General features: G+C 36.7%; 1 protein-coding gene across 13 annotated transcripts in view; it reads left to right on the forward strand.

The window, feature by feature from the left end:
- Window positions 1-14,390, forward strand: part of LOC106879469 (coronin-2B) — a 76,940-nt gene continuing 62,550 nt past the window's right edge. For 4 of the 13 annotated variants that reach the window (XM_014929045.3, XM_089366318.1, XM_089366316.1 and 1 more), the window contains exon 1: window positions 5,876-6,014. Coding sequence is in view for 1 of the 13 variants with exons in the window: in XM_052974492.2 (XP_052830452.1) it covers window positions 6,012-6,014 (3 nt within the window). In the remaining 12 variants the exon portion in view is untranslated. Of the gene's footprint in view, window positions 137-5,225; window positions 6,015-14,390 lie in introns of those variants that run through there. The other 9 variants (XM_089366341.1, XM_089366342.1, XM_089366330.1 and 6 more) reach the window with 9 other exon arrangements.

Genomic DNA, 14,390 nt, shown 5'->3' on the forward strand with positions numbered 1-14,390 from the left:
GGCAAAAAACATTACAACTCCATTTCCACAGTTTCTTTGTATGATCTCCATCTCCCACCAGGCACCACGTTTCGCCTTCTCACCAATAATACACCAAATATTAATGGCCAGATTACTTTAACCTCGAAACGTGCAGGTATTGTAGAACAATAATTTTTCTACGGAAATCGACACGTCCACCCACTTACGCACATGCACACACACACTCACTCGAATTCCTAATGATTTAATACTCATCTTTATAGACATTATCTTAAATAGAAACCTTGTGTGTGTATGTGTGCGTGCGTGTGTGTGTATGTAAATAAGTGCACGGCATATTAATGGCGTGTCGTAAGAGTGGAGTTGGTTTCGCTTTGATGCTGCGATAACCACGTGTTGGATGTCACTTAAGGAGCAATCATTTAGCCGTATTATAGATACACATTAAAATTCTAGATACGCATACAGAAATAGAGAAGGAGAGAGGGAGGGAGACAATCTATATAACAGAATATACGCGAAGGAATGAATTAACGAACGAGTAAAAGAATGCGTTTATGGCAGAGGTAAACATTAGAGAAGATATTTAATGTTTGCCATAGAAACGGTGAGATGTGGATGTCGGCGACTCTAAGAAAAAGTTGACAGAAAGAGTTCTCAATAAGTTTGGTGTTATGGGAAAGAGAGAGGGGGGAGACAACGACGGAGAGAGAGAGAGGAAGGGAGAAGAGCATTAATTTGAATTTGAACGGGTTTTGTAAAAGAATTGATCAAGCAAAAGCTTCGATATTTGAAACGTCTCTTAAAGGGCAGACAGCCTACCATAATTATTGGATGCTGAGAGAACTCCTGAAAAGATAAAGGCCAAGATGATTAGAGAGAGGGAGAAAGAGAGAGAGAGAGAGAGACAAAGATGCAACAATTAAAACAGCAGAAAATAAAGACCAATGGCAAAGAATTGTTGGCTGAGGCACTGAAAGAGTTGGTGATTTCAGACGATGAGGATAACGGTTTTACTTAAAAGACAGCTGAACAGTGTTCAATAGTTACTAAAGCAATTACTTTCATAACTGCTTGAAGAGGATTTCTATCTCAGATCTAACGATCCTCTTAAAACACAAGGGTACTGAGTTTGTTTGTTTTTTTTTAGTGCCCAGCAGGTAGTTATAGGTTCCACTTTGACTCTCGACCAGGCCTCAGACCAGGCCAACTGCTGGACCTTCCCTCCTCTCTCTCTCTCTCTCTCTCTCCCTTTTCCATTCGTGCAATGGGTCAGATGGAATATGTTGGGGTAGAATTCCTTTTTATGGCTAGATGCCCTGCCTGTTCCCAACCCTCAAGTAAATAAACATTTCCCCTGTCAAGATAACGACATACATACATACATATATACTATGGTCTCCTTTTAGTTTCCACCTACCAAATCCACTCACAGGGTTTTGGTTGGCCTGGGGGTTATAGAAGACATTTGTCCAAGGCGCCATGCAATGGGACTGAACCTAAAACCATGTGATCAGGAAGCAAACTCTTTAACCATTCAGTCATCCCAATGCCTGGCCTAATCAGTTGGCTGCTAATTTTGTTTTTCCCTTTGCTAATCTCATGCTCTGTGGTTTTCTAAGATTCTTTCTGTATCATCTGAGCCTATTGAGTCAAGTTGACCTGGTTTAATAAACTGTTTCAATCTGGTAAAATCATTGCAGACAAATCTCAAACAGTTCTGAGATCTAAAGGCAAACAGAGTGAGATTATGTAAGATGTTTAGCCATAAAACATAATGAGTTCTTTTGATCTTCCTCCAACTGAAATAAATAGAACTTGTCTGTCAGTAAACCAATCAAACAGTTTGAGGTATGATCTACTGACATGAAATTCCCCAGAATATACACAGAAAAATTCTGTTCTTTATCAATCAATATTATTTTCTCACATTCTGCCCACTGCTAACAAAGTTACATACGAAATTTGTATGTGTGAAAATTGATTAAAAATCAATATTGATTTTTCTTTTTTTATGCAGTCTTGATAATAATGATTATGATTGTGGTGGTGATACCAATGAAAATATTACAGTGTGCAGCTACTACTGCTACTACTACTTCAATTTAAGGGTGATGTTTATTGCTGATATAGCTAAGTTGTGCAAGGTAAAAAAACAAAACAAAAAACCAAAACACTTAACTGAGCAATTCCTGCAAAACAGGAATTGGCCATTTAACATCTCAGCAACGTAATTCTCAGAATTGATTTTCCCCCTGAACCTGAGAAGTGAGGAAATTGTATTTCTGCATTGGTCGTCATCAAATAAAATTTATATATTTTTTCAGAATGAATCTGTGGCTTTATAGCAAATTCTTCAAGCAAATCTTTGAGACAAAAGTTCTATTTTCAGGGGTGTCTCTTGGTTTGTTGACTAATCTTTAATTGTATTCCATTATTGTGAAACAATTGAAAAAGCAAACACTCTCAATTGCAGAACCTCAAAAGAAACATCTAATTTGGCAGACTTCCGTTACCATTTAAATTCATGTCTTTTAGCTTCATAGATTTCTATATTTCATTTTAGAACCTCGTTACCAAACATAAGAATCTTCGATATTTTAATTTGTGGGTGGATAAAGGCTTGCAGCCAGATTATAATTGCCAAAATTTCCTTATTATTTCAAATTATTTCAACTACTTAGGTGAGATTAAGCTACTTGTGACTCTAACAGTCAATTCCTATGAAGTGATCTCAGCTCTTAAACTATTTATGAGGTCAAAGATGGCATTGGATGTCACCCAGAACAGAAGAAGAAAGCTTTGAACGATGAGAACTGGGCTGGAGTAAAGCCATCAGAAGGAAGGCCCCAAAATGTTTTGCATTCTCTCCCGATGATCCGTCAAACCTGCTGGCATCCAGTCTGTGAGGCTTTCAATTGACGGCCTTTGCACAAGCAGGCTCTCTCTCTCCTCCCCCTCCTCTCCACACACACATAAAATTGGGCTTTCAGTTTCCATCTTCCAAATCCACTCACAAATCTTTGGTCAGCCTGGGACTATAATAGAAGATATTTGCCCAAAGTGTCACGCAGTGGGACTGAACCTGAGACCATATAATCATTCCTGCACCTATGAAATAAGAGAATCTCCTTAAAGGCAGTACTCTAGCATGGGCTGCACGTCCAATGACTGAAACCAGTAAAAGAGTAAAAGAACAATTTGTTTTGCACCAAAATGTGCAAACATATTGATTGATCATTGAGGCATTATGGGGTTAAAGAGATCAATAAATGTCTGTTGATTTTTTTTCAGTGCCAAATATTGGTGTTTGTCTGAATAGATCTTAATATTCTTCCCTTTAATTCACAGAAAATATGTTGGAGCCAGATATAATGTTGTGAGAAACCAATAGCAGCAATTATAACTCCGTTTCAATTCTTGGTGGTGGTGGTCGTGGTGGGCAAATTCAATTTATTTTAGATCTCAACGTTGTTGTTGTTGTTGTTTAATTGTAGATCAGTTCTGATCAAGCAGAACTATGGTGAAAAATATTCTCCTTTTTATTTTTTTAAAGACAAAATATTCAGAACCATATAATGTGTTCTTCCTTTTATTGAAGTGGAAGAGTGTAACTAAAAGGAATTTTTGTTGCTATTTCTAGCAGGCCACTCCAAGCCATAAATGGTGTTTCGTTAGTTAAATGTGTTGATGTCTTTAGGAAAGGTAACAATGTTCCAGTTTCCCACCACTCTTTGCTAAAAATATTTGTGCTGAGCCTAAAGAAATGAATTGTTTTTCAACTCAAATCAATGATTAATTCCAGATATTTCTTCTTAGCTGAAGCCAGGACTAACGAAAGAAGAAAAAAATATTGATTTCCAATATTAGTAAAAAAAAACAAAAGATCAAATTTATTGATAAGGAACATAATTAATTAAGAAAGAGTAGAGTTAGTCTCACCATATTACTAATACTTATTTTACTGACGCCTGAGAGATAAAAGTCAAGTCGATTGCTATGAGGTTTGAACCCAGATGCAAAACAATGCAATTAGATATGGCAAGGAATTTTATCTGGTGCTCAACCAATAGTGATCTCTTTTATCTTCCATTAGAGGAAAAAATATGATTACAGGTTTCTAAGACCCATTTCTTTTAGTTCTGGATGAGAGATATTTACTCCTGTGAGAATGGGCTGTTGTTTATTGCTGGTGACTTTCACACATCTGATATCTATTTGCAACAACTTGTGGGATCGATTAATGCAAATTCAAATTCAAAACACATTATGCGATAAGGAAGAAAGAAAAGTCAAGAGATATGACAGGTTAGCTTGGGAAGTTAAGCAGTTGTGGTCGATGAAAAAGGTGGTAGTAGTACCAATAATTGTTGGAGCCCTGGGAACAGTGAGCAAAAATCTCGAGAAGTACGTGGAACAAATAGGGGCTGCAATAAGGGTGGGCCACTTGCAGAAAACAGCACTGCTTGAAACTGCTCGAATACTCCGGACGGTGCTTGAAAAATAAGAGGTGTTACCTTAGTTCCCTGGTAGGGAACAGCTGGCACCGTAGGACAACTCCAGTGTTAGAAGCTGTGCAGCAAAGGCAATAATAATAATAATAATAATAATAATAATATATATGCAGTGGGGGGGGGGGGGGGTCAAGCCTGCTGTACTCTTTCACCACAACTTTCTCTCACTCTTTCTTCCTGTTTCTGTTGTACCTTATTTCAAAGTGCCGTATTGTCACAAACTATCTGCGTTAAGGGTACACGTGTCTGTGGAGTGCTCAGCCACTTACATGTTAATTTCTCAAGCAGGCTGTTCCGTTGATCGGATCAACTGGAACCCTTGTCGTTGTAACTGACAGAGTGCCAACCCTAACCCTAATACTCTCTCTCCTTCCTTTCCCGAGCGTCCAATAACACTATCCGTATCACGTCCTCACTTTGTTGTTTTTTGTTATTGTTTTTTGTGTTTTTTTTAACTATATATATATATATCTATATATATATATATATATTATATTATATATTATATTATATATATATATTATATTATATTATATATATATATTATATTATATTATATATATATATATATATATATATATATATATATATATATATATATATATCATATTATATATATATGTGTGTGTGTGTATGTATATATATATATATATATATATATATATATATATCATATTATATATATATGTGTGTGTGTGTATATATATATATATATATATATATATATATATATACACGTACATACACAGATAGATACACATGCATGTACACACACATACAAGCCTTCCCACCACTTTGGTTGTATCAGATAACTCATTGAGTTAAGGGGGTAAGAGGAATGAGTTGTAGGCCACCGCATGGTATGCACAGCAAGCGAAAAAGTATCAAGAGTTGATATTAAAATGATACCAGTCGGTCCAGAAGCACTCAATCAGATCTGAGACGACTGAGCCTCACAGCTGAGGTGACGTAAGATAGAATGGCCGGGTACAACGAGCTTACAACCGCAGATCCCTGTCAGTGTGGATGGCTTCTCAACATGACAATGGTCGGGGGTTTCGTGAAACTGAAATGCTTTCGTTTTAAATTTTGAGCCCAATATATTTTAAATGTAATTTGCTGCGAGAAAATAAACATATTGTGGACAGAATAATGTTTCCCTCCATTCTTTGCAGATGTAAAAAATAAAATTGAATAAAAAGTTTCAGAGCATATCTTTGGTTGAGGGAGTTATTTGCTAACTGTCAGTGCGTCAGAGCTGAGCTAGGGAGTCTCCAGACAGCTTTGCTAAAGCAGCTGCAAGTCTATTGTCAGCTTGTAATATTAATTGTAATTGTATGCGTGCGTATGACAATTGATAGTGTCACCATCGTCGCTTTTGAGAATTCTGCTCAGCGCCCTGGTCCGCCCCAGCCGTGTCACATGGCCACCAAAGCCGCCACCCTTTTCTCTCATCACATGACTTGTTGTTCTTCTTCTCACATCGGAAGCATGTTGACTCGTTTACAACATTAAATGGTAAGTGAACAACACTTTACAAATATGACAAATTATTCAGCTTTTCAACTATCGCTCCATAGTTACATCTTCACATGTGTGTGTATGTGTATATATACATATTCATTGATCAAAAGCTGTTTCTCCGTTAATCATTTTGTTTGTCTTTTTTTTTTTCTCTCTCTCCTTTTCTCATTTGAACTGATTTTGTTTTCGTTAAACAAACCTCTCGGTAAAATCTTTTAAACCCGGCAACGTGTTTCCTCCCTTCCTCTTTCTCTCTTCTATTTTACCGTGTTTATTTATGTCAGGTCATTCAAATACTCTGCCCCAGGTTGCATGGAAACATTCTCCTTATCTACTTATTTTGTTTTATGTTTTCCTTTCGCAAAGACCTAATGACATTTCGACCGGGCTCCGGAAGGATTCTAACACACACAGCTTTTCTTTCTCTCTCTCTCTTCCTCTCATACAACGAATACCTCTGTAAATTCCTCGGTGATATTCTACATACTGTCATAGTCTCATATAACCCGGTTTCACGTTGTTTTCTTTCATAGATTTTTTTTTTTTTTTGGTTTTCAACTTTAATTAAACCTTTGGTCATTTCGGAGACCACTGTCGATGTGGCAAAAGCAACACCATTGCCACATGTAACACGTTATTTTATCTTTTCTTTCTTAAATACACGTATTTCTCTTCTGATCAAATATTGCTCAGTCTTTCTCAGAAGCAAAGAAGAAATGTTAAAAGGAAAGTAAAGAAAGAAGACTTTTTACACTTTTAATATCAATAGATTCCTTTCATTCATTTTTTTTTCTTGTTTTCACGTGTCGGTTCCCTGCTTTACAAAGCCTCTCCTTTTCTCTCACCCTTTTGCTACAAGTTCTTATTTATCTAAATATTAGTGTTGTTTAGCTCTAGGTCAGTCCTGATCAAGTAAACAGAAACAATCCACCCGTGACTCTCCCATTTGCAAAGTATCGCAGACCACGTTAAACAATGTGTCATTATCTAAGACAACGGAGTGGGGGTGATTTGAAGGAAATTTGGCTGCCATTTTTAGCAGTTTGTGTGACCACGTAACTGGTTCCTCTACAAACCAGTGAGTTTTCCCAACCACCCAGGAAGTATTTAGTATTTCTGTATAAACGAGTTTTTATATTTCGACATTGTTTCATTTACATGTTTTAATTAAGTAAACCTGTCTAATTCAGTAAATCCCAGAAACGAATCAACAGAGAAAATCTCTCTTTTGAAATTCTAATTTGCTCTTTCTCTCGTGTATTTATTATTGTGTAAAGACAGACGTGATCAAAAGCGTTCCATCGGTGGCCATCCGTCTTATATATTAGGGCCCACTACCCAGTGCACCAGTGCCCTTTTCTCCCCCACAAACTACAGGAATTTGGCTGCCATTTCTGGCATTGCGAACGATCCACAGAGACATCCTTTATGTTCTTTGAATGTTCAAAGTTTCCGAACTCACTCAGATGGTGGTGGTAGTGATTTTTTAAAAACTTATATCCCCGCCCTCCTCGATCGAGCATTGGTCAATCAAAGACATTCTTCTATTTGTTACCATCCGTCTGTTCTAGGGGTATACAAGGACTATACGATAAGGTGTTCTTTTGTTAATTAAAACGCTAAGGTGTGATTTTGAAGTCGTTTTCACTGTTATTTCTAAAATCTCTAGCGAGCATGTAAAAGGTTCTCTCGTTGATTTGTTATATGTGTTTGCTAATTAGTATGAATCTGGATTCTTTAGAAAGTATTTTGACTGCTTTAAAGGGCCTCAGTTAACAATTATGATGAGAATTTCAAAATTAAACACTTGAATTTAAAGTTAATAATGACGACTTCGTTCAGTACAGTCTGTGTGTGTGTTAAAACCTGAACTCATTCGGATATCAATGTTATTCCCAAAGGCTGCACAATTCAATCAGAATCGATGGTTCTGCTTTCTCCTTGTTCTTCCCTCTGAGGTTAGACACTCCAATTCCAGCCACCTCTCTCAATATTTATTTCCTTTCTTAATTCGTTATTATTATTTTTTTATACAAGAATGAATGGTCCACCGCCTCCTCTCGTCATTTTTAGTTCTGATACCCTGTTTCTCTTCATTTCCTCCTGGATTTCGTTTTTAGGGCTTCTGAGTTGTGCAATGTTTTATATAACAAATTGCTTTCAAGAAACCAAAAACATTTTCTTTCATTGTTCATATATTCATGTGTGTCTGTGTGTGATGATAGCGAACTTTTAAAGAGAGGAAATTAACAAAAAAAAGGTTAAGAAACATTTAGATTAGAGTCCAAGCCATGGATATTAAAACTTTTTGAAGAGAATGAATAGAATTTTCCAAACAGTGTGTAAATAACAAAAAAAAAAAAAGGAAATAAAAAAGAATAATTGAATGTCATTGTTCAGCAGGGTTGAGTGAGGAAACCTTCATATAAGCTTCTACAGGAAAAAAAAATGAGGAACTGTACGAGATTGCAAAAATAGTGTAAGCTATCCTTGATATGAAAAGGTTAAGAGGAAAATGTCTATTATGTGATTTGGGCAAGTTGAAATAGCCAAATAAGCTCTATGGTGAAACGATATGGTCTGTACTTTGATATAATCCAGTTTGTCTATGTTGGCTTAATGACCCTTTTTTCCATTATGAGAGATGAAACCAGTTGAGTTCATTTCATGTTTAATTATGACCTGCATTGCCACATCCCCACCACCCTTCCACATCCCTCTATCTTGCCCAACTCATGGCTCTTTGCACATCCACTCTTCAACCCTTTCTGGCAGTCTGCCTCTCTTTCCCCTCACTCTCCTTCCTATACACTCTTACAAACTGATCCTTCAACTTACCTTCGGCCTTGTGGGGCCACCTGGGCTCCTCATTGCTCTTCCAGCTCCCCTTCTTCATTTTCCTTTCTCACTCCTTCATCTTCACAATGCAAGTAGCCATGCAGATCCTCTACAAGAACCTACGCTCTGCCCCCCCCCCCCACTTCTCATGGTTCAATCCCCTCACCCATTAGCATGAAGCTCCCCCCCCACTGGTTTGTAGTTCTGCGAGTTGCCTGGTAACCTCAAAAAAACCTAAGCTGTATTGTGGTTGGCATTAGAATGGGCATCTAGCTGTAGAAATCATGGCATAGCAGACATTAGAACACAATGCTTGACCTTTTGGATCCTGTCAAACTGTCCAACCCATGCAGACATTTAATGATGATGATGATGATGATGGGGTTCTTTCAGTTTCTATCTACCAAATCCACTCCCAAGGCATTGGTTGGGCTCTGGCTATAGTAAAAGTCGCTTCCCCAAAGTGTCATGCAGTAGGCTTGAACTCAAGACCCCATGGTTGAGAAACAGTCTTCTTAATCAGACAGCCATGCCTGCATCTTCTGTAAAGAAAGATGACACTATTGGTCAATCTGGGCCCAGAATGGTGAAGATTTTATCCAAAACTGATTCTTTTTAATACTTTAATGGAAATTTTTGTATGATTTGTGAATTAAGAAAAAGTTGGTTTATTTGAATGGAATTTGTCATTGTAAAGAATTTGGTCTACTTTGGACTATTGTACCCAATAGAATACAAACTGAGTTGCTACAGTCTCATTGGTCTTTGATAAGAGTCTAAGGTGTTGTCCCTTCCTTCAAATCCATCAAGTAAAATAAATAAATAATAGTTGAGTGGTTAAAATGATGGACCCAGGGAATAACAGTTAAGTGTATTCGGATTAATTAGTAACATGATTAATTAGTAACATTAGTAACATGATTAATTAGTAACATGATTCCATGCATCGTGATTTCCAGCTGGAGAATAAGCACTGATTTGTTTATAGGCAAAATGTGTTTATAGGCAAAATGTGTTTATAGGCAAAATGTGTTTATAGGCAAAATGTGTTTATAGGCAAAATGTGTGTCTTGTTTGAAAAGAAAAAGAAGAAACATTTTGTAGACAACCTTGAAGAAGAAAAAAAAAATTAGAACTTGTTTGTGTCTTGTTGTTTGTTTCTGAATCCTTTGTTTTAAAGTCCTTCTTCTTTGTAAAGACCTGATGTTCCAGTGACTAGTTTTAAGGTAACAATATAACAAGAGAAGATACGTATCTCAGCTTAGCTGACAAAATTTCAGACAGAAATAACTTTTTTCTCAGGAATGAATTGAAATCATTTATTTTATCCCAGCAGCAGCAGCAGGTTGTGCTCTTTTGTTTGTGTGGTTTCAATTAGTCTAAATGTATTTTAGTGATTATATAGTTTATAACAAGATAAGAAATGGTTAGACTAAGTTGTTATGAAGAGATTTGGACTCTATTATGCAGCAATAAGAGTCTAAGGTTGTGGAAACAAGCAAAAATATAAATAACCCACAACATTATGTTGGAGCAGATTATTCGATATCTGCAGACATTGGAATAACTTGTAGAAGTGACTGTCAGATCTTGTGGAAGTGACTGGTCTATGAAGATGACTGGGTCAGTTTCAAGGCCATTCTTGGACGACTAAAATATGGTGGATGCTTGTTGAAAAAACAAAAACAAAAAACCTTTTTCTTTTTTTTACTACTATTGCATCTCCCAAATGTAGCCTCTTCTTTAGAGATAGCCACTTATGGGTTATGTGTCTGCAGTAACATCCTAACAGAGATCAAATGGTGGTGGTGGTATTGAGTCATCTCTACCAGGTTATCACTCAAATGAACGAAGCATGTCATGCATTGATGATGATGATATAAAATACTGTCTTAATTCTGTTGCTATTTATTTTCTCTGAAAGGCTGGAAATGTTGGATTGTCTTTGGAAATATTTCATCATAGAAATCTTAGCCATGAAAACACTTCACCTTTTTCAGTAGACAGCTTCCAATCTTATTATTTATTTTTGGTTTGTGGTCATGTATCCTAGCAAGATTTGTTAATATTTGGGGACGGCTTGAAACAATAAAGCATTAAACAAAGTGCCTTGTGGTATTTATTCTTAGTCCTTTATGTCCTCAGTTCAGTTCCTACTAAGGCTGACTTTGTCTTTCATCCTTCCTACTACTATAAAATAAGTAGCATTCAAGTACTTGCGTTGATATATTCAACCGTTCCCCCCTCCCCCGTTTTGGAGCCTTCAGCCTCTGTAACAAATCTGTACTTTCTTCTAATTCTTGTACTGCTATAGTAACTGGTTACAGGAATGGTACACAGTTATAAAACCTACAAGCAGAAGCCCCAGGTAAAATAATAATAATATTATAATAGAAAATAACTCCAAATGTGTTAATGGTCAACAAAGGGTCAACACAAATGTTGGGGTTGAGGTATGTGCTTTGTAAGTCTGTTCAACTGATGCTAGAATGGAAAACAGAAAGCAGATATTAAAATTAATAATGAGGATTTTTATTTATTTTTAATTGGTGTTAATTCTTTGCAATCTTACATCTAGAGGTTGACAAAGAAAAAGCATGTAAAATCAAATGAAATTAATTTTAAAAATTTGAAAATTATAACTCCTGAAATTAAAAAAAAAATTGATAATGGTATTTCTAAATTGCTTATGATATTTATAACTTTCATTTCGTTTGATATGGCTTGGTTTGACAAGCACACACGACATTTTGAATCAGAGAAGCATCGAAGTTGTAAATACAGAAGCAACTTCTATGAGTATTTTAAATTCCGAAGCAGTTTTGAGTAAATTGGATTTAATGGTGACAATAATAAAAGAACGGTGCATTATGAAATAGGAAAACTATGGAACATGTAATTATTCCAAACTATTAAATCAAGAACAAACATGTGGAATTCTCAGCTATAAATCTGGTGTAATCTCTTAGAAGTGTCGGCTTTGAAATTCAGGAGTCTTGACTGAGCAATATTTCAGCATCTCTTTAACTGACAGTTGTTACATCAATGGAGAAAATAGAATTCCAGTCGTACATTTTCAAACCTTTTCCTAATATATCTGCTCCAACAATCTCTTTAACCTTTCTACTCATTCAGCCTTGTTGCTATTCCTGTTTAGATCTTTACTCAGCACAAGCTTGCCTTCTGTTCGTTTTCCTAGACACTTAGTCAAGTAGGAACTTGTAGGTTCGTTCAAAGAATGATTTATCTTCAGCACAAATCTGCATGCCATACTTCTCTGATGAATCGTCAATAAATATTGAGTTGGACATATCTCACCATATTTCTTTTTTTAAAAATAATATTTACTTAAAGTCTCTGCAGTTTTGTTATCTTTGGCAACGAATCTTTTAGTTTGCATAATTGTTCATTCATAAAACATCTCTAAAACACACACATTTCTTACATCGTCACAAACATACAAACCCTCACACATTTTGCACAGGATTGAATGTGCATAGACACACATCAACCATTTTCTCTTCTGTATCTAGTTTATGTCTGTACTTGTTGCCCAATATGAAGTATTTTCTTTTGTAATTGATTTTATGACATTAGAATTAAATAGTTTCATTGACAGTTACTCTCCAAATATTGTACTTCCCGCTTTTGGCATTGATGCTAACATCGTAGGCTTTATCAGTCATTTCCTATTTCTACCTTCTCCCTTTTTTAAAATTCTTCTCTCTTTCTCCCTTTCCTCCACTTTTTGCATCAGTGTCAGTCCAAGCTGTTAACTAAGTTTAGCTTACAACCAGCTGCATTTTACAGATAACTATTTTTTTTTCATATATCTTTCTCTTCTTCCTTTGCCAGTGAATATGCAAAGTGGATGGAGGGTGGGGAGTTTGCGGGGAATGAAACGAGGAAGATTCCTGTGTCCCCCCCACCACCACCACCACCAGTTGTGCTATGTCCACCATGGCTGATAACACTGTTGAGTGCTGCTAAAATGTTTCAATTTGAGGCTAAAAGTCTCAAACTTTCGTCGCTTAACTCTTTTCTTTTCTTTTTTGTTTGTTTGTTTAACATTTTCCATGTTGTGTGGGAAGAATTTGTGGTTTATGACTAGTTTTTATATCTTCAAAAATAGTCTTTCTTCTGATCTGACAAGGGGCTCTTGTTGACTGTAAATGTTAGGGATCCTTAAGAAAAGCCCGAAGGGTCATCATCAACACCACTCCTCCTCTTTCTCCCCCCCCCTACGCCGTCTCCTCTCTCGTCCCCCTCCTCCTCCTCCTTCCCTCCAACTTCCTCCATTTCTACTGCAGTTCTAGGTTGACCAAAGCTTTGTCAGTGAATGTGGTTAACGCAAACTGAAAGACGCCCATTGTGTATGTGTGTGTGTGTATTAGTTTCTCCTTGTTTTGACATTGTGTGATAGTTGTAAGCAAGTGTCACTGTCGTACAAGCAGTGTTGTTTGTTTCCAATCTTCCATGGAAACATGTCAGGCCAAATATTCCCTTGTTTGGAAACAGGTGAGGGTTGGTGACAGGAAGGGCATCTGGGCCATAGAAAACCTACTTCAACCAAATTCCATCCAACCCATGCCAGCATGGAAAAGCTTGTGACGACGATGATGATTTAGTCTGACATTCTCTCACTTCTGCCTCTCCATTACTGAATCAATAATTATCCCAAACAACATGGCACAGGTTTTGGTTTGTAGCATGACTTGACTGGATAAAAATACAAAAATCAAATGATAAAATGTTAAATGAAACAAAAAAAAAAATGACAAACACAGAAGACATGGAAACAGAAAAGGTTGACAGTTCTGATCAGTGTTTGCTGACATGAACGAAGTGAACAAGTGAAATTTGAGAGTCCTGTTCTTAAATAGACATCAAAGTTAATGGTTTTCACATGTTGCACCACATGTTGCATGGGTTTGTTGTGCTGGTCAGAAGTCACTGTTTCTATCATGACTCTACAGGATGACAGCATTGTATTGAGCACTTCCATGCTAACAGAAGTTTTGTTAAATTCTATTAGTTGTACCTACTGCTGCTCTTTACAGTGTTAAATTGTATTGTCTCATGATGGGACCTGTTTGTAGACGAGTGGGTTGGTTCATTGCAAGTTGAGTGCTGTTGCCATGGATACAGTGCTGTTGCCAGGATACAGTGCTGGTGACACACAGGATATTAATCAATGGCCTTTTAGATTGTGATCCACTTCTATTGCTTCAACCAGCTGTAACATGAACGAAAGTGGGAGCTAAATTGAATTGAAATAGCAGCCAAATTACGCTCAAATCACACTCTGTTGTTTTAAATGGTAGGACACATTGGATATTGTAGTGTCATACACAGTATGTTTAAAAAAATATCCCAAAAAGTGAGTTGTTGTGGTCAAGTGTGGACTGCTTTGACCATAAATCTGCTTAATGAAGGTTGACCTAGGGTTAACCAACAACAACAACAATTAGACTCCCCCCCCCCCCCCCCAAACTACAACTCAATCATTTTTTGTCTTTCTGTGATCTTGAT

The sequence above is a fragment of the Octopus bimaculoides genome, chromosome 18, assembly GCF_046866305.1.
Source record: "Octopus bimaculoides isolate indiv1 chromosome 18, ASM4686630v1, whole genome shotgun sequence".
NCBI classification, from domain to species: domain Eukaryota; kingdom Metazoa; phylum Mollusca; class Cephalopoda; order Octopoda; family Octopodidae; genus Octopus; species Octopus bimaculoides.